The sequence below is a fragment of the Sphaeramia orbicularis genome, chromosome 15, assembly GCF_902148855.1.
Source record: "Sphaeramia orbicularis chromosome 15, fSphaOr1.1, whole genome shotgun sequence".
Taxonomy (NCBI): domain Eukaryota; kingdom Metazoa; phylum Chordata; class Actinopteri; order Kurtiformes; family Apogonidae; genus Sphaeramia; species Sphaeramia orbicularis.
The window spans coordinates 6,489,150-6,511,932 of record NC_043971.1 but is presented as its reverse complement, the minus strand read 5'-3'; the positions used below and the strand labels follow the sequence as shown (position 1 = coordinate 6,511,932).

Sequence of the window (22,783 nt, the reverse complement as noted above, 5' to 3'; positions counted from 1 at the left end):
ATTACCTGTAGCTCCTGTGACTAATTTCTTCTAAATTGCTCTGAAATTATATTAATTTGGATTGTTATTACATCATGAACCATATTATTACATTTTTAAAAAAAATAAAAATGTGTCAAGTGCATTTTGTAATAAATTTCTCAAATTGTAATACTTACAACATAATGCGAAAAAATTTACTATATAATGTGTTGATGTAGTTTATTACAAAATGCGTCTGTTTATTACATATGCGGCTTTATTACAAGATGACGTGACCTTCTTCCTACATTTTGAACTTTTATTACATAACGCGGCTCAACAACGTCGAGGGGAAGGTGGTTTAACTCATTAACTAAGTAAATAAATATTGACATAAAATTAAATGGGAAAAAAAAAACGCGCAACTGAGTCTCATTTATACAGAATATATTAATCATATAATTCAGTGTTGAATAAATAGAACTTTGAACAGTAAACTAAACGTGAATATGACGTTTTTCGACTGGTACCATTTACTGAAGAGTGGAGTCGTCTCTAGTTGACCTTTCGAAGTACTCCTTGGATCCTTCTGGGGTTCGGTTTAATCTGGAAACACCAACAGAAACAGGTCAAACTAATGACACATGATGGCTTTTACTGATGCGGATCCTCTGAAAGGGTCCCAGGACTTGTGCTGCCTTCAGGTGCTATCGGGAAGATGAGTTTTTCCACTTGTGAATCGACATTGCCGGTGTGTTGCGTTCAATGCTTTTGTTTGTTCGCAGTGAAATGACAATGGTTTGAAACACAAATTAATCGTGACTCTGCTACATGAGTAAAACAGTTATGGACGAGTTAATTCAGGGGTCCCAAACTCATTTTCTTTGTAGGGGCCACATTCAGCTAAATTTAATCTGAAGTGGGCGGGACCAGTCAATACTAGCACGATAACCGATAAATAATGACAACTCCAATAGTTTCAGTGCAAAAAATAATGTTCAGTTATGCCAATGTTTACATTTACAAACTATCCAAACAAAAAGTATACGAATGACCTGAAAAAACGGAATTTGTGAAGAAATATAATACAATTTTATCATATAATGCCTCTACTTATTTATACATATGTTTATTTTTATTTTTTTAATTTATTTCGAACATGCAAAGAAAATAAGACAAAACAAAGCAAATTAAGACAAACAAAATAACATTTAAATGGACAGAATCTATCTTCAAGCACATACAAGTCTGAATTTTGCATGGTCGAAAAGGAGTAGGAAGAAGTATAAACTTATTTAATCCAACCCCTCAGTGCTTTTACACTTTTATTATTAACTTTATACAACAATCAGCCGATACTATATTCCCCTGGGTTTAGCAGTCGAACCACAACAATCCCAAATGCAGTAACTGAATTATCCACACCAGTCTGTTCGTGTCAGTGCAGTCATACAAACAGACTCAACAAATCAACATTCTCTTCAATAATCCAGCAGATTTATCAGTACATCATTCTAAACAAACCTCATTGTCATTATTAAATACTGGACCTCTCAACAATCAATTTCTTTATATCTTTTTTTAAACTGAATTATGTTGATATTGTTTTATCTCCACACACAATTTGTTCCACAGTTTTACTCCACAGATGGTGATACAGAAACTTTTTAAACGTAGTGCGTACTTTAGGAATCTTTCAATTTAATTTTCCCCATAAATTGTAGCCTCCCTCTCTTTCACAAAAAATTTCTTGAATATTGCCCGGTAGTAAATTGTTCTTTGCTTCATACATTATTTGAATAGTTTTGAATTCCACAAGGTCAATGAGTTTTAAAGTTTTAGATAAAGGTAAAAATAGTGGGTTTGTGTGTTCCCGAAAAACAACATTGTGAACGATTCTTCTTGCTCTTTTTTGTAAAATAAAAATTCTATGTAATGAACTCGTATATGTGTTTCCCCATACCTCCAAACAGTCACTTAAATAAGGTCAGATCAATGAATTATACAGAATCTGAAGTGATTTCTGATCTAATCTCCCCTTTGCTCTGGTCAGGACTGAGATGCTTCTGGATAGTTTGTTTTGTAGATATTTTATGAGGTTTCCAGCAAATTTTATCATCAATTATCATTCCAAGAAACTTGTTTTGATTCACCCTTTCTACAGGGTGGGGAAGCAAAATGTACAATGAACATTTAGTTGTTTTTTCTCAGCAGACACTACGTCAGTTGTTTTGAAACCAAACATATATTGATGTCATAATCATACCTAACACTATTATCCATACCTTTTCAGAAACTTTTGCCCATATGAGTAATCAGGAAAGCAAACGTCAAAGAGTGTGTGATTTGCTGGAATGCACTCGGTCACAACATACCAAGGAGATTTCAAAAAATAGTTGGAGTGCTTCCATAAAGACTGTTTCTAATGGACGATGAAGAGAATGGACTATGAGCCAAACTATAGGAGAAAGTCCTGGAAAGATACTATTAAAGAAGAATGGGAGAAGTTGTCACCCCATATTTGAGGAACACTGCCGCAAGTTTTCAGGAAGCTGTGAAGGCAGTTATTGAGAAAGAAGGAGGACACATAGATAAAAAACATTTCTATTATGGACATTTTCCTTGTGCAAATAAATTCTCAGTGACTTTGCATAAACTAATTGGTCATACACTGTCTTTCCATCCCCTGCCTCAAAATATTGTACATTTTGCTTCCCCACCCTGTATATCTCCACATCTTTTTTGTACCTTTATCTCATTACTTGTTTTACATTTGCCAAAACTCATGAATTTGTTTAACACAGCTTTATTGACAACTTATTTTTGTCAAACCATAATTTAGTTTATTTAGCTCAGAAGTGATTATGTCCAAAAGTTGCGTAAATCCTCACCGGTTCCTAGAATATTTGTGTCATCAGCATATAATATAAATTTCATTTGTTCAGACACTTTACATTAGGGCTGCTCGATTATAGAAAAAAAATATAATAATCACGATTATTTTAGCAATAATTGAAATCACGATTATTAAAAACGATTATTTGTTAACCTTAAAGTTGTTATTTTTTTCTTGCAAACAATGTAAAATATACTCTTAAACATAAATAAAGCTTTTAACCACTAAAAGTATGTTCACTTTTGTACGAAAAAAAAATCTTTGAATGCAAATAAGTGTACTGTAAATTCAAGTATGTTTTCCTTTTGTAAATAAATAGTGCACTGGAATTAAACTGCTCTAGACTTGCCATTGAACTGTAGCAATAAAAAAAAAAAAAAAAAAAAAAAAAAAAAAAAAAGCTCAGGTGAAGTGCAAATTATAAATTCAAGTATGTTCATGTAGTATGAAACATAGTCAATTCAGTGTGTGCCGTGAGGTTTCAGGTTCAGGCCTGCTGTATACATCAGCCATCTAGAATACATACGTTAGGGCAGTAGTTCTTAACCTTGTTGGAGGCACTGGAACCCCACCAGCTTCATATGCGCATTCACCGAACCCTTCTTTATTAAAAATAAAATATGATTTTTTTTCAAATTCAAGACACAGGTATATGTTTGACTGGTGCACAAAATGAACCGTGCATTAACATCACTGTGTTCAAAGAACAAAACCAATACAGTGCATGAACTCACAACAAATTACTACCTTTTCACAAAGACATGACCTTAATACTACCACACTGAAATAGTTTTAATTTTTACACCTTATGTATTCCACTAAGGAACTTATTGTATTTATGCTATGTATTTATCGTCATAACAACGATGTGGAAACTACTCAAATAATTCCATCGTCAGACAAGTGGAAGAGATTATAAACACTTCCGGATGTGTTGGTAGTGCTATAAGCAACAACAATACACCGCGTATATTGGATGTCAATCAGAGAAAGAGTCTCCGAAGCCGTTTGTTTACATACACGGACCTAGCCCGACACACACACCCGACTAATGAGTCGAGTGTGTGTCTTGACCTCCGCCGAACCCCTGAGACTGACTCACCGAACCCCTAGGGTTCGATCGAACCCAGGTTAAGAACCACTGCGTTAGGGTTATACGGGTTAGGGTTAGGTTAATACGGGAGTTGGGAATACGGGAGTTGCAGCGTAAAGAGATTCGGAAACTGAAGATTGCATTACGGACGAAGTTGTAGACGGAGTTGTTTTTATGTTTTAGTTTTTCATGAGATTATGATAAAGGTGGCGGTGGTTAAACTTTAGATGGTTCAAAAGGTTTGTTGTGTTAGCGGTCGGTGCGGACCACAATTACGAACACTTTTTGCACGTGATGTGTTTTTGCTCTTTGTCTTCTTCATCAAACCCAAAGTGATTCCATACAATTGAATTTGACTGCCTTTTTGGTTTACCAGCACTTCTGCTGTGATTCTCCTGCCGTTTTTCCAGACCGCTAGGTACAACTTTCCTCTTGGGGTGGACCTGCCGGCTAGCTGGCAGCTGTAGTTTAGAGGGGGGCGGGGCAGAGCAGCTCATGGGAGCTTGCGTGCGCGTGAATTAAACAACTCAAAATTAATAATCGTTTTTTCCTCGATTACATAATTTTTGAATCGTTGCGTGTAATAATCGAAATTGTAATTGAATTTCGATTAATTGCACAGTCCTACTTTACATATATCATTAATTACATTAGAAACAGTTTAGGTCCCAACACTGACCCAAATGCATCAAACACCCATATGCACAAAACCTTTAGTAACAGGCAGAATATTGTTAAAATTGCACTTAATTTTCTTCATTTTGTTCAGGTTATTCACATTTTATTGTTAAAGGATAGTTTGTTCATGTAACATCTTCATAATTTTATGTTTTTTTGCACTAAATCAAAGAGAAAAAAATTGGTGATGTCATTATTTTATATATTATTGTGTTATTATTTTTCAGTTTGATGCCCTAACTTGCACTTCGCAAATTTATCCCAGTGGCCGGATTGGAACCTTTGGCGGGTCGGTTTTGGCCCCCGGGCCGCATGTTTGACACTTGTGAGTTAATTCATCTGCTACAGCATCTTTAATGTTGTTTTGCTAAATCCTCAGCTAACGTAGAACTAAGCAGAACGTTAATACAAGCGTAGGTTATCATTCGAAATGTTGAAAAGGTCAAAGGTTATTTTCATCTCATGGATCAAATTTTTTCCCACTTCTCCAGTGGAAAATACGACACGAAGGGGCGTTCATGTTCAATTATGGAGTCTGTAACTAGTATTTACCATAAAACTACTACAGGGTTCCTACAGGTTAAATTTAAGACCTTTTTAAAACTACTTAGAACACAATTTAATGCCTATTTCACGGTCATACTGGCAAAAATTCGGGACTCCTAGAATTTAGGAAAATATATTTATTTAATCCAACGCCTTGTTCCCATCGTTCTGTTCCATTCCTCACTGGGGGGTGCAAAGTTAGAGATAACTGGTTCCTAACTTCAGTATAAATTGTCAGGTTGGAACTGAGTCGACTAACGTTACTTTTGTTGCAGTTTGAACATTTAAACACAACACAGCCTACAAGTTAATGGCAACAAATTTAAGACCTACCATATCAAATTTAAACCTTTTAACCCTTTCATGCATAGTGGTCACTACAGTGGACAGCTACTCTACAGCTGTTCTCTTGTATATTCATGGGTTTTGTTGTTTTAGTTCCATATCAGCCAACACAGTGGACACTTATGCGTCATCTCATAAACTGCAATTCATACCATTATTGTAACTTTGCTGTTCTTGATTGGTTCTTGAGTGGAAATCAATTGTTAATATTATTTTTTGCATATTATCTCCATGAAGTGAGTAATAACTAGTATTAGAATATGTTAAAATGTGAGAAAACATCAGATTAGCTGCATTAAACATGGTTTCATTTCACTGTTTTCATATCACTTTATGATATTGGGTTTTAAATACATGTTTCTTTGCTTCAAAAATAAAATTCACGGTGTAGCTGAGTGGACATTTTTGTAACTCCATGAAAACAGGTCAATTAAAAAAAAAAATTCAATCACATTGTTTTTTTTTTTTCATGCCTAAAGAGGAATAAAAATACTCAGGAAAAAAAAATCTTGATTAAGGTTCTCTTAATCATGCATGAAAGGGTTAAAGACTTTTAAAGTAGGTTTAATTAAGTGGGACTGCAGATGCAAATTAGCACTGATGCTAACTCTGGCATATTTACATGTTTAGACTGAAATGGAATGGATAAATGAGTTCATTAATGTGCACCGTCCTGCCTAAATAAAGATATATAAAAAAAAAAATAGTATAAATACCGTTTTGTAAATTCAAGACTTTTAAGACTTTTAAGACTCCTGTACTACCTCTTATTTATTCTTGTTCAAATTTTTTTTTACCTTTTTTTTTTTTAAATAACAAGGTCAGAGAGAAACAATGTCCTGTGCATCTAGTGACTGGACAATAAAAAAAAAAAATCTTTGAATCTTGAAAACAGGGTTCATACACATTTTTCAAGGTCAAATTCAAGCACTTTTAAGGTTTGTTTTCAAAGTTTTCCAGCACAGCACCTTATCCCTGGGGTCAAATTCATATCTACAGGAATATATATATATATATATATATATATATATATGTGTGTGTGTGTGTGTATGGAAGATTTTTTTTTTTTTTTAATCACAATAATGTACACTGTATTACGCTATAAACATCTAAAATTAAGTCTCATAACAGCAAAAAGTTTAGAAATTAAAGGAGAACATAAAGTTTGATTCAAAAAAAGGGAAGCCACTGGGTGTTCTTCAGACACACTCACACTGAGACTAAGATTAAGATAAAAATGAACCTGGAGTCGACCTCAGAACACCTGGGAATTTTTTTTTTTTTTGACAGTTTTTTTTTCACCTCTCTGTAAGGTGCTTTGGCTTGGACATCTAACCTGGCAGAGTTCATATTAAAAATAAATAAATAAATAACATCTCAGAGTTCTAATTTGAGCACTTTCCAGACTTTGAAAACACCACCAAAATTCAAGTACCCGTATGAACTCTGTGTATAATTCCCACAGCACCTGAAGGCAGCATTAGCACTGAGTGGACTTAAGGGTAGCGGGGTCTCACCGTGGGGGACTCCGGGGTCCAACTGGCCGGACACACCTCGCCGTGGGTCTCCACGAACTGGAAGGCCTTGACCAGACGGAGCGTCTCGTCCACGCAGCGGCCCACGGGAAGGTCGTTAACGCTCATGTGTCTGACCACGCCGTGAGGATCGATGATGAACAGACCCCTGAGGAAACAGGAAGTACAGCAGGAGTCAGAACCACACCCCCGAGGAAACAGGAAGTACAGCAGAGGAGTCAGAACCAGACCCCCGAGGAAACAGGAAGTACAGCAGATGGAGTCAGAACCAGACCCCCGAGGAAAACAGGAAGTACAGCAGGAGCAGAACCAGACCCCTGAGGAAACAGGAAGTACAGCAGAGGAGTCAGAACCACATCCCCGAGGAAACAGGAAGTACAGCAGAGTCAGAACCAGACCCCCGAGGAAACAGGAAGTACAGCAGAGGAGTCAGAACCACACCCCCCGAGGAAACAGGAAGTACAGCAGAGGAGTCAGAACCAGACCCCCGAGGAAACAGGAAGTACAGCAGAGGAGTCAGAACCAGACCCCCGAGGAAACAGGAAGTACAGGCAGAGGAGTCAGAACCAGACCCCCGAGGAAACAGGAAGTACAGCAGAGGAAGTCAGAACCAGAACCCCCGAGGAAACAGGAAGTACAGCAGAGTGAGTCAGAACCAGACCCCTGAGGAAACAGGAAGTACAGCAGGAGTCAGAACCAGACCCCTGAGGAAACAGGAAGTACAGCAGGAGTCAGAACCAGCCCCCGAGGAAACAGGAAGTACAGCAGGAGTCAGAACCACACCCCGAGGAAACAGGAAGTACAGCAGGAGTCAAACCAGACCCCTGAGGAAACAGGAAGTACAGCAGAGGAGTCAGAACCAGACCCCGAGGAAACAGGAAGTACAGCAGGAGTCCAGAACCAGACCCCCAGGGAAACAGGAAGTACAGCAGAGGAGTCAGAAACCAGACCCCGAGGAAACAGGAAAGTACAGCAGAGGAGTCAGAACCAGACCCCGAGGAAACAGGAAGTACAGCAGAGGAGTCAGAAACCAGACCCCTTAGGAAACAGGAGTACAGCAGAGAAGGAGTCATAACCACTCCCCGAGGAAACAGGAAGTACAGCAGGAGTCAGAACCAGACCCCGAGGAAACAGGAAGTACAGCAGAGGAGTCGAACCAGACCCCCGAGGAAACAGGAAGTACAGCAGAGGAGTCAGAACCAGACCCCCGAGGAACAGGAAGTACAGCAGAGGAGTCAGAACCAGACCCCCGAGGAAACAGGAAGTACAGCAGAGGAGTCAGAGCAAAGACGGACCTCCAACCACTGCAGCCATCATCTAATGCAGGGGGGTGGTCAAACATGTGGCCACCAAAGGGTCCAATCTGGCCCAAAGTGCAAAAATTACACTGAGACATGAAGTCAAGGACGTTCACACGCATTTCAGTCAGGTTCAAACCAAGGTTATTGTCGTTAACGAAATAACAAAATGATGGAAACTAGAATTGTAAAAACATTTTTAGTTAACTGAAATAAATAAAATAATAATTAAAGAAAAAAACGTAACTAACTGAAGCTGTATTGTGTGTTACAAACTAACTAAAACCTATAAAAATTATGATATAAAATTCCCTTCGTTTTCATCTTCGTCAGTGTCGGATTGATACAACAGCGATTTATTTCACTCTAGCAATTTTAAGCTAGCGATACTTCACAGTCCGTCACTTCTCGTCACTTGTGGTTTCCAGTCGTCTTCTGGTCCCCACTCTACCTGGAAACATGGAGACTAAAGTTGGGGAGAAAGTAGCAGAGTCCTGTCTGGGATTTATTGAATACGACGGAGGAAGAAGAGAAAAGATATGAAAAAAACTAGAACTAAACTAAGCATTACGAACTAGGAAAAGCACTCGGAGAGCGAAAGACCTCCACCAAGTCAGATCAGTGCCCCCCCCACCCCTGATCAACACCAAATTTAATCATTGTTCTTTGTGCAGTATCACATTTCCTGAAATGTTCATCCAAATCCGTCCATAATTTTTTGAGTTATCTTGCACATGGACAGACAAACAACGCCGGCAAAAACATAACTCGCGTGCGTCACTTTCCGTCCTACTTCTAATACTATGGGGTACAGTCCAGTCCGTGCCCCCGAAGAAGTGAAAGTGAAACTTTTCGCTCATTTCTCTTTTCCTCCTGAAGCTTCGTAAATGCATTCCATAGCTATGATCCGAATCAGGAGTCTGGAGGATGTTTTCAACTTCTGTCTCACGACCGTGGGACTAGACCAACCTCCAGGGAAAACGCTCCGATACCGACCTCGCATTTGTGCGTGTATTTAGTCGGAGGTGCACGCTCCCACAAACAGACAGGTCGGTGTGTGTGTTTGGCTTCCATCTCCATACAGACATTCTAACTCATCAACACCATGATCCAGTTCAATGACCGGCTATCCCCAGCCGCGGCGTCGCAGGGCAAACCGACATGTGTGGGACAGGTACACAAGGGCAATTAAATGACAATAATGATTTAATCGAGCAAATTCTTATCGGCAATTAATCGTTAGTCGATGAATTGTTTACATCCATAGCACACACACTTAAACTCACACATACGATCTCAACAGAACCGCTGCCGAAAAAAGGTAGTTTTAACCTGTTTTTTTAAAAATGGATACTGATGCGGCAAGTCTAAGTGTATCAGGCAGGGTGTTCCATGTTTGTGGGGCACAGACACTTACAGCCTCCTTTCAGCACAATGTGACCATCTAATGGGTCTGACCAGTGCGTAGCCTAACAGGCATTTTCGGAAATGTTATCGTGAAGTGCATTGTGGGTGCATTGTGGTCTTATGGTTGATGTTTGTATTTTATTTGAGCACTTTACAGAACATAAAAACAAATTTCACTGCACTGTACAATGGTATTTGCAGTGACAGTAAAGCTTATTCTATTCTATTCTATTCCCATCCTGTCTTCTCTGTACTTTATTTTCCTATTTGCTGCTGTCAACTGTGTCATTTCCCCGTAGTGGGATCAATAAAGTTTTATCTTATGACCTCTGATTTAATTCTCTTTAATTACTTAATTAATTGAAGTATATAATGATGTAAAATGATCCCCAAATGATGGGAAGGCTCCAGATGCTTGAAGTCGGCTGCTTCATATGAAACATTAACGTCTCCGTCCAGTGTTTCTCCACAGCGTTGTAACACGCGGTCAGTTTACGACTGACAAACCTGTTTTACTGCACGCTGTAATCACAGACCACCGCCGCCGCTTCAACAGCCTTTCCTCTGAGGGACGGTAAAACTGCACTGAGCTGATAAACCCACTCCACTGGTGTCTGTGCCTCTGCCTCACACAGATGGAATCCTCCCAAACACATAACGGACACTCGGGGTGTTCTCCTCTAATGAACATCTCACAGCTGTGGAACCAACTGATAAACTCACTATTAGAGCAGTGGAACCAGGACTGACTGTGTGTGTGTGTGTGTGTGACAATGTTCTAATAGTTTTGGATTTTTCATTATAGTTTAGTTTTATTTAGTTTTGATTTTTTCTCTAATTCAGTTAGTTTTCATTCGTTTTTAGAGCAGGTTTGCTAGTTTTTATTAGTTTTCATTTTTTTCCTAAATGCTTAGTTTTAGTTTAGTTTTAGTATTAATTTTAGTTTTGTCGTATCTTTTCTCTTCTTCTCCGTCGTATTCCCATAAATCCCCAGACAGGACTCTGCTGCTTTCTTCCAACTTTAGTCTCCATGTTTCCAGGTAGAGTGGGGACGTGAAAACTGACTATAAACGACAAGCGAACGAGAAGTGACGGACCATGAAGTGTCGTACGGTGCTGCTAGCTAAAATTGCTAGAGAGCGAGATAAATCGCTTTCATATCAATCCCACATTGACAAAGACGAAAACGAAGGGAATTTTATCCATAATTTTTATGCGTTTTAGTTAGTTTTGTAAACACACAATACAGTTTCCAGTTATTGTTTTTTTCCTTTAATTATAGTTTATATTATTTCAATTAACGAAAATGTTTTTCCATTCTAGTTTTTGTCATTTCGTTAGTTTTCGTTAACGATAATAACCTTGGTGTGTGTATATGTGTGTATATGTGTGTGTGTGTGGTGTGTGTGGGGGGTATTACCTTAGTGCGATGCCTGGACCCTCCAGCAGAACCCCGTAGTCCCGCGAAATCTGCTTGTTGAGGTCTGACAGCAGAGGGATGTGGATCTGTCCAAGACCGCCAGTCTGGACCAGAGACACAAACAGGTTCAACATCAGAAGTTTTTTACAAAATGAGGAACGAGTGCAGGTGTGAAGGTGCACGAGGACTTCAAATAAAGACGCAAGAAGTTAAAGACAAGCAGAAATAGTGGAATAAAAATATTTACATGGGAGAAAATAAAAAGACAATAATAATAATAATAATAAAACTGGAGTTTAGGGTGGAAAACCTGGAGGAAAAGGCATGATGGGTAACTGGAGTATTGTGTTGAATATCTGTGTAATAAACTGTAAGATACGATAAGATAAGTTAAGATAAGATAAGATACGATAAGATAAGATACGATATAGGAACTGAGGACAGACAAAACCACCAACAAAGGACCAGTGGATCACAATCATTGAAGGAGTATATACATTGGCAACTAGAAAAGCACTCGGAGAGCGCAGACCTCCACCAAGGCAGATCTGCCCCCCCCCCCCCCCCCCCCCCCAACTCACCACCAAAATTTAATCATTTGTTCCTTGTGCCAGTATCAACATTTCCTGAAAATTTCCTGAAAATCCGTCCATAACTTCAAACAAACCCTGGTAAAAACATAACCTCCATGGCGGAGGTAATAATGAAAAAACAATGATGTAAAACTCCCAAATCTGTCCTCCAGAAAAGTGCTGTTCAGACCATAGTACGGGGGGGGGGGGGGGTTAGGGTTAAGCTTAAAGTTAGGGTTAGGGCTAGGGCTAAGGTTAGGGTTAGGCTGGGTTAGGTTTAGGGTTAGGGCTAAGATTAGGGTTAGGGCTAAGATTAGGGTTAGGCTAGGGCTAGTGCTAAGGTTAGGGTTAGGCTGGGGTTAGGTTTAGGGTTAGGGCTAGGGTTAGGGCTAAGATTAGGGTTAGGGCTAAGGTTAGGGTTAGGGCTAAGGTTAGGGCTAGGGCTTAGGTTAGGGTTAGGGCTAAGATTAGGGTTAGGGCTAAGATTAGGGTTAGGGCTAAGGTTAGGGTTAGAGTTAGGGCTAAGGTTAGGGTAGGGCTAATGTTAGGGTTAGGGCTAGGGCTAAGGTTAGGGTTAGGGCGGGGTTAGGTTAGGCTAGGGTTAGGGCTACGATTAGGGTTAGGGTTAGGGCTAGAGTTAGGGCTAAGGTTAGGGTTTAGGGCTACTGTTAGGGTTAGGGCTAGGGCTAAGGTTAGGGCTAGGGTTAGAGTTAGGGCTAAGGTTAGGGTTAGGGCTAATGTTGGGGTTAGGGCTAGGGCTAAGGTTAGGGTTAGAGCTAGGGCTAAGGTTAGGGTTAGGGCTGGGGTTAGGGTTAGGGCTAGGGTTAGGGCTAAGATTAGGGTTAGGGCTAAGGTTAGGGTTAGGGTTAGGGCTAGGTTAGGGTTAGGGCTAATGTTAGGGCTAGGCTAAGGTTAGGGTTAGGGCTGGGTTAGGGTTAGGGCTAGGGTTAGGGCTAAGATTAGGGTTAGGGCTAGGGTTAGGGTTAGGGCTAGAGTTAGGGCTAAGGTTAGGGTTAGGGCTACTGTTAGGGTTAGGGCTAGGGCTAAGGTTAGGGCTAGGGTTAGAGTTAGGGCTAAGGTTAGGGTTAGGGCTAATGTTGGGGTTAGGGCTAGGGCTAAGGTTAGGGTTAGGGCTAGGGCTAAGGTTAGGGTTAGGGCTGGGGTTAGGGCTAGGGTTAGGGCTAAGATTAGGGTTAGGGCTAAGGTTAAGGTTAGGGCTAGAGTTAGGGCTAAGGTTAGGGTTAGGGCTAGGGCTAAGGTTAGGGTTAGGGCTGGGGTTAGGGTTAGGGCTAAGATTAGGGTTAGGGCTAAGGTTAGGGTTAGGGCTGGGGTTAGGGTTAGGGCTGGGGTTAGGGTTAGGGCTAGGGTTAGGGCTAAGATAGGGTTAGGGCTAAGGTTAGGGCTGGGGTTAGGGTTAGGGCTAAGGTTAGGGCTAAGGTTAGGGTTAGGGCTAAGGTTAGGGTTAGGGCTAATGTTAGGGCAAGGGCTAAGGTTAGGGCTGGGGTTAGGGCTAAGGTTAGGGCTAAGGTTAGGGTTAGGGCTAAGGTTAGGGTTAGGGCTAAGGTTAGGGTTAGGGCTAAGGTTAGGGTTAGGGCTAAGGTTAGGGTTATGGGTTACAGATACGTAAACCGGAGATCTTGGTATAAATGGACACATGATGAAATGGCGTTGAATAACAGGTGAAAGGATGAACGTGCGTCGGTCTAACACACCAAACACCACAAGAACTGACACAAGACTGAGCGTGAATCCAACCACCAGTCTGACACAACTGTGGTTCAAAACGTCCTAAATTCTGCTCCAGTCCACTTCCACCAAACAACCTACAGCTAAAATAAACTTACACACACACACACACACACACACACACAGGCTCCTGTTCAGGGACGTGACCTTTGACCCCTGGGTGGACATGTCAGTGGGGGCCGTACCTTGCGTGGGGTGTTGGTCCAGGCCAGGTGGGTGAAGTGGGAGTCCACAGACACACCCACCACCTCACAGTTGACGTCGTGGAACTCATTGGCCTTATCACTGAAGGAGATGATCTCTGTGGGACACACAAACGTGCTGCAAGAGACGAACAGGAGACCAGAGTAAGACACGACTGAAACGGAACAGTTCAGGGTTCCATTATTTTGAATTTCCCCTTGGGGATTAACCCCTTCATGCACAGTGGACAGTTCTTCTCCAGCTGTTCTCTTGTATATTCATGGGTTTTGTTGTTTAACTTGCGTATCAACCAACACAGTGGATACTAATGCACCATCCCATAATACACGTTACTGTAACATTCCTGTTCTTGATAAACCTGATCTGCAGAAACATATTTGAGTGTAAATCAATTGTTAGTTGTTATTAGACTGTAATTAACAGTTTGGTTTTTTTAAGTTGTTGTGTTTTGTTTTTTGCATATTATGTGAGTGAGTAATAACTGCTATTATAGTGTGTTAAAATGTGAGAAAACATCAGATTAGCAACATTAAAAAAAACCAAAAACATTTATTTCATAGTTTTCACATAGTATGTCAGTAAATACATGTTTCTTTGCTTCAAAAATTAAACGCATGGTGTCCAGCTGAGTGGACATTTTTGTAACTGCATGAAAAAGAGGTTCATAAAAAAAAAAAAAAAAATTCAATCACATTGTTTTTTTCATGCCTAAAGAGGAATAAAACACTCAGGAAAAAATCTTGATTAAGGTTCTAAAAATTCATGCATGAAAGGGTTAATCAAGTAATCTATCTATCTATCTATCTATCTATCTATCTATCTATCTATCTATCTATCTATCTATCTATCTATCTTTCTCTCTTTCTCTCTTCTCTCTTTCTCTCTCTCTCTATCTCTCTCTCTTTCTCTATCTATCTATCTATCTATCTATCTATCTGTCTGTCTTCTCTGTCTTTCTCTCTATCTATCTTCTCTTTCTCTATCTCTCTCTTCTCTCTCTCTCTTCTCTATCTATCTATCTATCTATCTATCTATCTATCTATCTTCTCTGTCTTTCTTCTCTCTTTCTCTCTCTCTCTTCTCTGTCTTTCTCTCTCTCTCTATCTATCCTCTCTTCTCTATCTTCTCTCTCTCTCTCTATCTCTCTCTCTTTCTCTATCTATCTGTCTATCTATCTATCTGTCTTCTCTGTCTTTCTTTCTCTCTCTTTCTCTCTCTCTTCTCTGTCTTTCTCTCTCTCTCTCTCTCTCTATCCTCTCTTCTCTCTCTCTATCTTCTCTCTCTCTATCTCTCTCTTCTCTCTCTATCTATCTATCTACCTAGCTCTCTCTCTTTATCTATCTCTCTATCTCTCTATCTATCTATCTTCTCTGTCTTTCTCTCTCTTCTCTCTCTCCCTATCTATCCTCTCTTCTCTATCTTCTCTCTCTCTCTATCTACCTATCTCTCTCTCTTTCTCTATCTATCTATCTATCTATCTATCTATCTATCTATCTATCTATCTCTCTCTCTCTCTCTCTCTCTCTCTCTCTCTCTCTCTCTCTCTCTCTCTCTATCTCTCTCTCTCTCTCTCTCTCTCTCACAGACATTCCAGGTTGTTCATATCTGTTCAGGTTATTCACATTTCATTGTTAAAGGACAGTTTGTAAATGTAAAGATTTTCATAATTTAATGGGTTTTTTTGCACTTAAATAGAGTTGTCATTATTTTTAGCCATACAGTATATTTTTTCCCCTTAAACCAAAGATATAAGAACATTTGGAGTCATTATTTATATTATTATACTATTATAGTTTCGGAAAAACTTATTAGCCCACCCTTGTTTTCTTCAGTTTCTTGTTCGTTTTAACTAAAAGCCTGAGGACCACTGGTTTCATGTGTGCAGGTGACCACTAGTACAGGTAAACAGGTCTGTGCACTGTACTTACAAATCTAGCGGGTAGAAGAACAGGACCAGGTATTTGCCCTTGAAGTCGTCCAGGCTCATCTCTCTGAACTCCCCGTTGTGGACCGCCGTGGCCTTAAAGGCGGGGGCCGGCTGAGTGACGGCGGGGGCCCATCTGGAGGAGCCTAAAGGGGACATACACACTGAACACCCTCTGCGTCTGCTTTCACATCAGTCATTCAGCCGCTGTTCTGTGCTCTGGTACGTACTGGTTGAGAAGCAGAGTCTCTGAAGGGCAGGAGCGCTGAGGGCTTTAGGCGGCTCACGGTGGCAGGATGTGCCGACCTTCAGGCCTCCGGCTGCAAACCTGCCCTACGACCAAGCATTCACAAGGAGAATTAACAGACAGATACTGAAAGGGAAGTTCTGCCTGAAAAAAGGTGCGAAAGAATTGGCAGAAAAGATGTGTTATGACACTTTTATTGCAAGGAAAACATGAAGACACTTAGACGGGCTGTTATAATGGCAGACCTAAAAGAGTTAAACATAAAAAAACAAAAAAGAGACAAAGAAAACTTCAACGTAAATATGTTCAAAGTTTAATTTTACTAAGTTACATAATCCAACATGGCCGCTGCCCTCTGACATCACAATATGCAAATTTACTCTCATCATAAACTTTGGGTCATACCCCATATTTTTCTCATTTACAGTAGGACTTAATGTGTAATCACTTCCAAGCTACAGCTTTTTGAAATCTTTATATCAAAATTGATTTTTTTTTTTTTTTTTTAAAGGGTTAACAATCCTCCAGAAGAGGATTAGGGCCACTGGGGAAAAAAAAATTAAAATTAAGGTCCAATATATATTTTTTAGTATTATTATTATGAGGAAAAAGTCATATTTCTGAGATTAAAGTCAGAATTCTGAGAAAAAAGTCAGATTTCTGAGGAAAAAAAGTCAGAAAACTGAGATTAAAGCCAGAATTCTGAGAAAAAAAAAAGTCAGCAATCTGAGAAAAAAATCTGAATTCTGAGTTTAAAGTCAGAATTCTGGAAAAGGTCAGAAATCTGGGATTAAAGTCAGAATTCTGACTTTTTTCTCAGAATTCTGACTTTTTTTCTCATAATAATAATAAAAAAATATATTGGACCTTATTTTATTTATTTATTTTTTTCCCCAGTGGTCCTAATCCTCTTACATACAATCAACTCAATCCTTAAAAAGGCTCCGTTACCTGGACAGTGGACACATTTGTCCCCTACTTGTCTAAACTGATCTAAACTGATCATCAACCTCTACTTCAGTGTATTCACTGGGCTGGAACCAGTTAAATGTATCATCCATGAAAATAAAAGCTGTCCTTCCTGTTCAGAGCCTGTTCTGTCAGGATTTTCTCTTGTTGTTGTCACAGAGCAGAGGTCACCATGTGCTCTATGGACAAGATTTTCACAAGGACCACTTTAGAAATCCTCACAAAAGCAAGGTTATTCCATCATCTGCAGCAAACCAAGACATAAAAACACTAACATAAACATAATACGCGTAACCCTGGGGCTTTCAACGATGACTATAAATGACAGTCTGGACCACAGCGGGTGCTTTAGTCAGTGGTGGAGGGCAGGACGCCGCCTGCGACAGGACTAATTGGGGTGACTAAGAGGACTAAAGCAAAGCCTGGACTGGCAAAAGGCCACATCGCCTAAAAAAAGGTTAAATTAATGCCACAGTCATTAATAGTTGTCCTGAACTGCACTAATAATACCAGTACGAACACCTCCTCTGCCTGCTCTTACACGGAACATGTTTTATTATTACAGTTTGATTTTCAAGCAGAGAATGCAGGAAAATATCGGAACCTTAACCCTGCAGCTGTTTCCTCCTGAAAAGCAACAGAAAAAAAAAAAAAAAAAACTGTATAATTTCTATTAGAACACGATGACATGTTGTGTGAAAGCTGCACATAAACCGTGGGCCCTTTTGACCTTTTAGCATTAAAACAGGTGGAAATAATGACTGCCATTAATCACGGACTGCATGTTTTTAGATGACAGTGTGTGTGTGTGTGTGTGTGTGTGGGCTCAGTTCGTTAGTGTTCTCCGTTAAACCTGTGGTCTTTGTCTGAGACGAGTCAACACGTCCAGTAGAAGAAAAGGCCCATTGTGTTCAGAACAACACCAATTACACCCCGACACTAATGGCTGTGGAGCAGATAAAGGTGCTATAAAAGCTCCAATGTCTCTTCCTTTTAGTTCTGCCGTCGCTGTAACCTTGTACTCAGTTGTGTACCACTCACAGACACTTTTTTCAGTTCAGTGTAATGTTTACTCTACGGTTAAATGATGTGGTGAAAAAGACATGCTGAGATTGTTGAGTACAAACACAATCAGAGTCCACCTACTTGGTTATTAAAGAAAATGCACGGATTATTACTCAACTTTTTTATTTATTACTTATTTTCTCCCCCATTCCTGTTGTTACATCACCTTAAATCCTCTTTAATGAGCAGCTTTTTGCATTTACATATAGGGGTGTAAGAAAATATCGGTTCTGCAATATATCGTGATATTTCATTTTACAATACTGTATCGATATTAAAAAGTACTGTATCGATATTTTTAGGTATTTAATCAAATGCAGATATTGTGGAGGTTCATTTTTATTGTTTGTTTTCCTTTTTTGTTTAGATTTTACTTATTATTATTTAACACTCTTTTAGTAAATAATGTTAGTTCCTTTGTTGGGAATGAACAAAAATAATATTATGATGTTAGTTCTGAACTAATAGAATATGAACATTTGTCTTAAACTGTAATGTCTGTAAAACATAAGTTTGAACACGGACATTTTGTGATATAGCATTAGATCCTGTTCTGATCAAATAAAAATGTGTTCAGTGTTTGTGGATATTTCTGGTGTAATTCAATTCTTCAAGGAAATAATCATTAAAAGAAAACAAAACAAAAAATTGCCTTTTTAACAGTATCATGATATATCGCGATATATCGTATTGTGATCCTAGTATTGTGATTTGTATCGTATCGCCAGATTCTTGCCAATACACTGCCCTAATTACACACAACTGCACAGGCTGATATTAAGATTTGATGAACTGTGCAGTAGTTTACACCGAGTTTCCATGTATAGAGAATTTTCAGCATTTAATAATAATAATAATAATAATAATGATACATTTTATTTGTAAGTGACTTTCACGAAACCCAAGAACACTGTACAGCAAAGGATAAAAAAAAACAAATACAAAAAATAATAAAAATACAAAGGAAAAGAAGTGAAAGATGTAGTGCGGGATAAGATGTAAGGGAATTATTATGGTGGATATTTACGTCAAACTTCATGTTATTCCAGTTTTCAACAAAACCCTAATGCACAGGTGTCAAACTCAGATCCTCGAGGGCCGGTATCCTGCATGTTTCAGATGTTTCCCTCTTCCAGCCACACCTGGCTCAATTAATGATCAGCTCATCATCATGCTCTGCAGAAGCCTGATAATGATGTAATGGCTTCCAGGTGTGATGGAAGAGGGAAACATCTAAAACATGCAGGATACCGGCCCTCGAGGATCTGAGTTTGACACCCCTGCCCTAATGGGAGTCCTTACCCTTATAGAAAACACTATTTTCAATTATGTTAAAATGATGCTAATTAAATAAAATGATCCTACAGCCAGAGGTGGAGAATCCCAGCTCCATAAAGTAAAATTGGTGCCATGTATTGGTTCTACCTGCTCACTACACACAGGTGATTCCACTAATTATCCCTTCATCTACCTGGATGAGGAGTAGTGCTCATCAAAATGGGCTGGTTCAGTGACAGGTTGGAACAAATACATGGCAGGAGTTTAACTTTATGGAGCTGGGATTCTCCACCTCTGCCTACAGCTCCTGCTTTTGTTTATGTAGCAGATGTAAGTCCATGTCAGGTGAAATGTCCAGGCTGAGGACGAAAAGCTTCTGTTATTTTTATTTGTCTACTGTACAGTCCTTTGGTCAGCTTTGGTTGTTGTAAAGTGCTTTAAAAATAAAAACTGATTGATTTAAAATGAACAGAAAACTCTCCAGGATTCTTAAGTGCTGATGTGCAGAAATGATCACACAGATGTTTTTAACATACAGTCTTTAAACCTGCGTTATTCCCTTCATTGTATCCAGAATTCACCAACCTACAGGAGACATGCTGTATTACTCACAGTTCAGCTTTAGGCACACGGAGGACATATATCTGTGGACAGAATTTTGAAAAGCTAGAAAAACAAAAAACCTACAAAAGACCCAGTTGGTGTCTCCTTCAAACCATTCAAAGTGGTTTTTATGCTCTTGCCACTGAATTTATATTTCTATATACATTTATACAACCTCTTTACAGTGCATCCTAAAACTGGACATAATTACCTTTGCAGGACCTAAAATCTTAGAAAGTATCATATTTTTATTTTCTACCTGTTCTTATTTTAGCAGCTGATTCTTCTCTAGACAATTCTTTATGTTCATATTGTTTTGTTAATATTAATTTTTCTGTTATTTAATCACAAACACATCATTTCATCACATCCAATCTGGCCCGCGGGATGAATTTGTGAAATGCAAAAATTAAACTGAAGATATTAACAATCAATGGCGTCGAAATCATTTTAATTCAGGTTCCACATACAGTCCAATTAGATTTCAAGTGGGTCAGAGCAGTAAATTATTGTCATTATACCCTATAAATAATGACAACCTCAAATTCTCTGGTTTTTTTTGGTGTAAAAAAGTAAAGTTACATGAAAACGTTTACATTACCAAACTATACTTTTACAAAAAACATGAATAACCCGAACAAACATGAACAAACGGAAATGTCTTAAGAAAAGTAAATGCAATTTTACCAATCTTCTGCCTGTTACTAAATGTTTTGTGTGATTTTAATGCATATGTGTAAATGATAAACTGATAAACCAAGGCAGAATATTGTTAAAACTGCACTTGTTTTTCTTAAGACAATTAACCCTTTCATGGATGATATCCACATTTGTGGACACATAATTGAAGCTCACTTTACAAAGGGTTATAAATGACAATATTCTCCACATCACATGGGGTAGTCTCTATAAACCCTGAGCAGTACAATGAAAAAAAGTATCATCTCAGTCTTAGGATTTGGACTGCTCTGTGATCTCATAAAGTAAACCTCTGAAGACTCAGCTATGGGTTTTCTGTCTACGTTTGTGAACAAGAGTTTCACTGCTTTATAAAAAACAACCAAAAAAACCAAAACTGTCCATTGCAAAGGACATTCCATAAAAAATGCATCTGAAAAACTATTGCATCATGATATAGGCAATTATTTAATTAGAAAAAGCCAAAACTTGGGTCTCAGGAGGTTAAATTAATTAATTCTTAATAAAATCATTATTTTAAAACAATTCAAAATGCATTTCAACGTTAGCTTAATTTTGAGTAATAAGATCAATCTAAAAAAAATCTAGATTTTTTTTCATAATTCATGCATGAAAGGGTTAAAGTTGTTCATGTTTTTCAGATTTTTAAGGTAACTTTGTAGATCTAAAGCTGATCATAATATAATTTTACTGTTTTCACTCAAATTGGGCTGAATGTGGCCCCTAAACTAAAATGGGTTTGACACCCCTGCTCTACATAGTACAATAGTTGCACAAACTAACATTTTTGCGCATTTAACACTTGTTTTTAATTGTTTTGTTAGTTTGTTTATTTGTATATGCTACTCAGTGGTCGGGTATTACTCATATTCCCAGTTCAAATACACTTAATTAATCACGCCTGATATGACTCAGGTGGTCCACATGGCCGCGGACCACAGGTTGGTTACCACAATGTCAGGTTCAAATGTACGACACACACTACGTAACGGATTTTAGGTCGTAAACCGAATACCAATCAGTACCAGATACAGACGCCGAACAGATATTAATAAAACAACACAGACTGAGAGTAAGACTCCGTGTGCAGAACCACAGTTCCAGAGTATTTTCTACTTTCACTCACTGCTGTCCTGAGCACTGCTCCCAAGGCGGCTGCCATCTTGATTCCTTACGTCAGATGTGGGCGGTGCTTTCCGGCAGGTTTTTACGTCAGTAACGTACGTTGAGGACGCAGACCCGCCTTCAAACGTATAAAAACACCCACTAACTCCTGTACAGGCGGTAGTTTTATATTATATGGATTTATGATTAAAGATATGAGCAGAAAAAGTGTTCGTAATGTTATTAAAACAGATGAAGAAGCTAAAAGATACGAGCTGCCGTGATGCCTTCAGGTTCATCAGGTGCAGATAAATACTAACGCCAAGCAGTATATCCACCAAAAACTAACTGTGCCACTCAGTTTCTGTAAGTCTGAGGCTGTTTTATCAGATAGCCGTGAAAAAAAAAAAACCCCAAAACAAACCAATAAACAAAAAAACCCCAAAAACTATATGTCTATGTATCAAGAGTTTGTCTTTGAGCATTGTGTTTAGCAGTTCTGTTATCATCTCTGTTTAGACATATATTTGAATGAATGAATGAATGAATTTATTTATGGTTTTACATCAATCACTGTAGTCAGTACATCAATCACAATAAACATAAAAACAAAAAAAGGAATAGGCTAGAAGCAAAAGCTTATTTTTTTTGCCTATCCTTTTCTTTTTTTTTTAAATTGATATTTTGACAGACAGTACAACATATGCCATCATCACAAAATACAGTAGAAGACATAAACATCATCCACTGTCTGGTTTTCAAATATGCACATAAGACAAACACCAGCAAACAAACTAAAAAACAAACAAACAAACAAACAAACACCACTTGTGCCTTACATTTAAGTTCTACATTTGTCCTCTCATTCTACCTCTCAGTCAGTATACTGGATTAGGTCAGACCAGACTTGCCTATCCTTTTCAACTAATACACTGCTTACAACAACTTAAATGTGTACAGCATCGAGCATTTACACCATAATAATAATAATAATAATAATAATAATAATAATAATAATAATAATAATAATAATAAAAACACCACCACCAACAACAAAAACATATCTACCATCTAAATTCAATATTTCTGAATAATTTTAAACTTCAAGTACTTTTTTTTTTAAATTTCACCAAAGGAGTGGATAACTTAAATGCATCATGAGGTCCATTCCATTATTCCCATAATTCCACACC

At 38.6% G+C, this 22,783-nt stretch overlaps 1 protein-coding gene across 1 annotated transcript; it reads right to left on the bottom strand.

Annotated features, from left to right (window-relative positions):
• Positions 1–391: 391 nt before the first annotated feature.
• Positions 392–21,692, bottom strand: prdx3 (peroxiredoxin 3). Its single transcript, XM_030156418.1, has 7 exons — positions 21,613–21,692; positions 15,856–15,958; positions 15,630–15,771; positions 13,683–13,818; positions 11,180–11,283; positions 7,037–7,202; positions 392–567 (listed from the first exon to the last, which is right to left on the bottom strand). Exons 1-7 carry the CDS (start codon positions 21,646–21,648, stop codon positions 517–519), a joined length of 738 nt encoding a protein of 245 aa, XP_030012278.1. The 5' UTR covers positions 21,649–21,692; the 3' UTR covers positions 392–516.
• Positions 21,693–22,783: the final 1,091 nt, after the last annotated feature.

Bases quoted from the DNA above. Each gene is read 5' to 3' on its own strand.
- prdx3 (XM_030156418.1), bottom strand. From the start codon at position 21,648: ATGGCAGCCGCCTTGGGAGCAGTGCTCAGGACAGCA. The intron at 15,959-21,612 runs GTGAGTGAAAGT...GCTTGGTCGTAG, and splicing joins GAGCAGTGCTCAGGACAGCA to GGCAGGTTTGCAGCCGGAGG. The intron at 13,819-15,629 runs GTAAGTACAGTG...CGTCTCTTGCAG, and splicing joins TTCTTCTACCCGCTAGATTT to CACGTTTGTGTGTCCCACAG.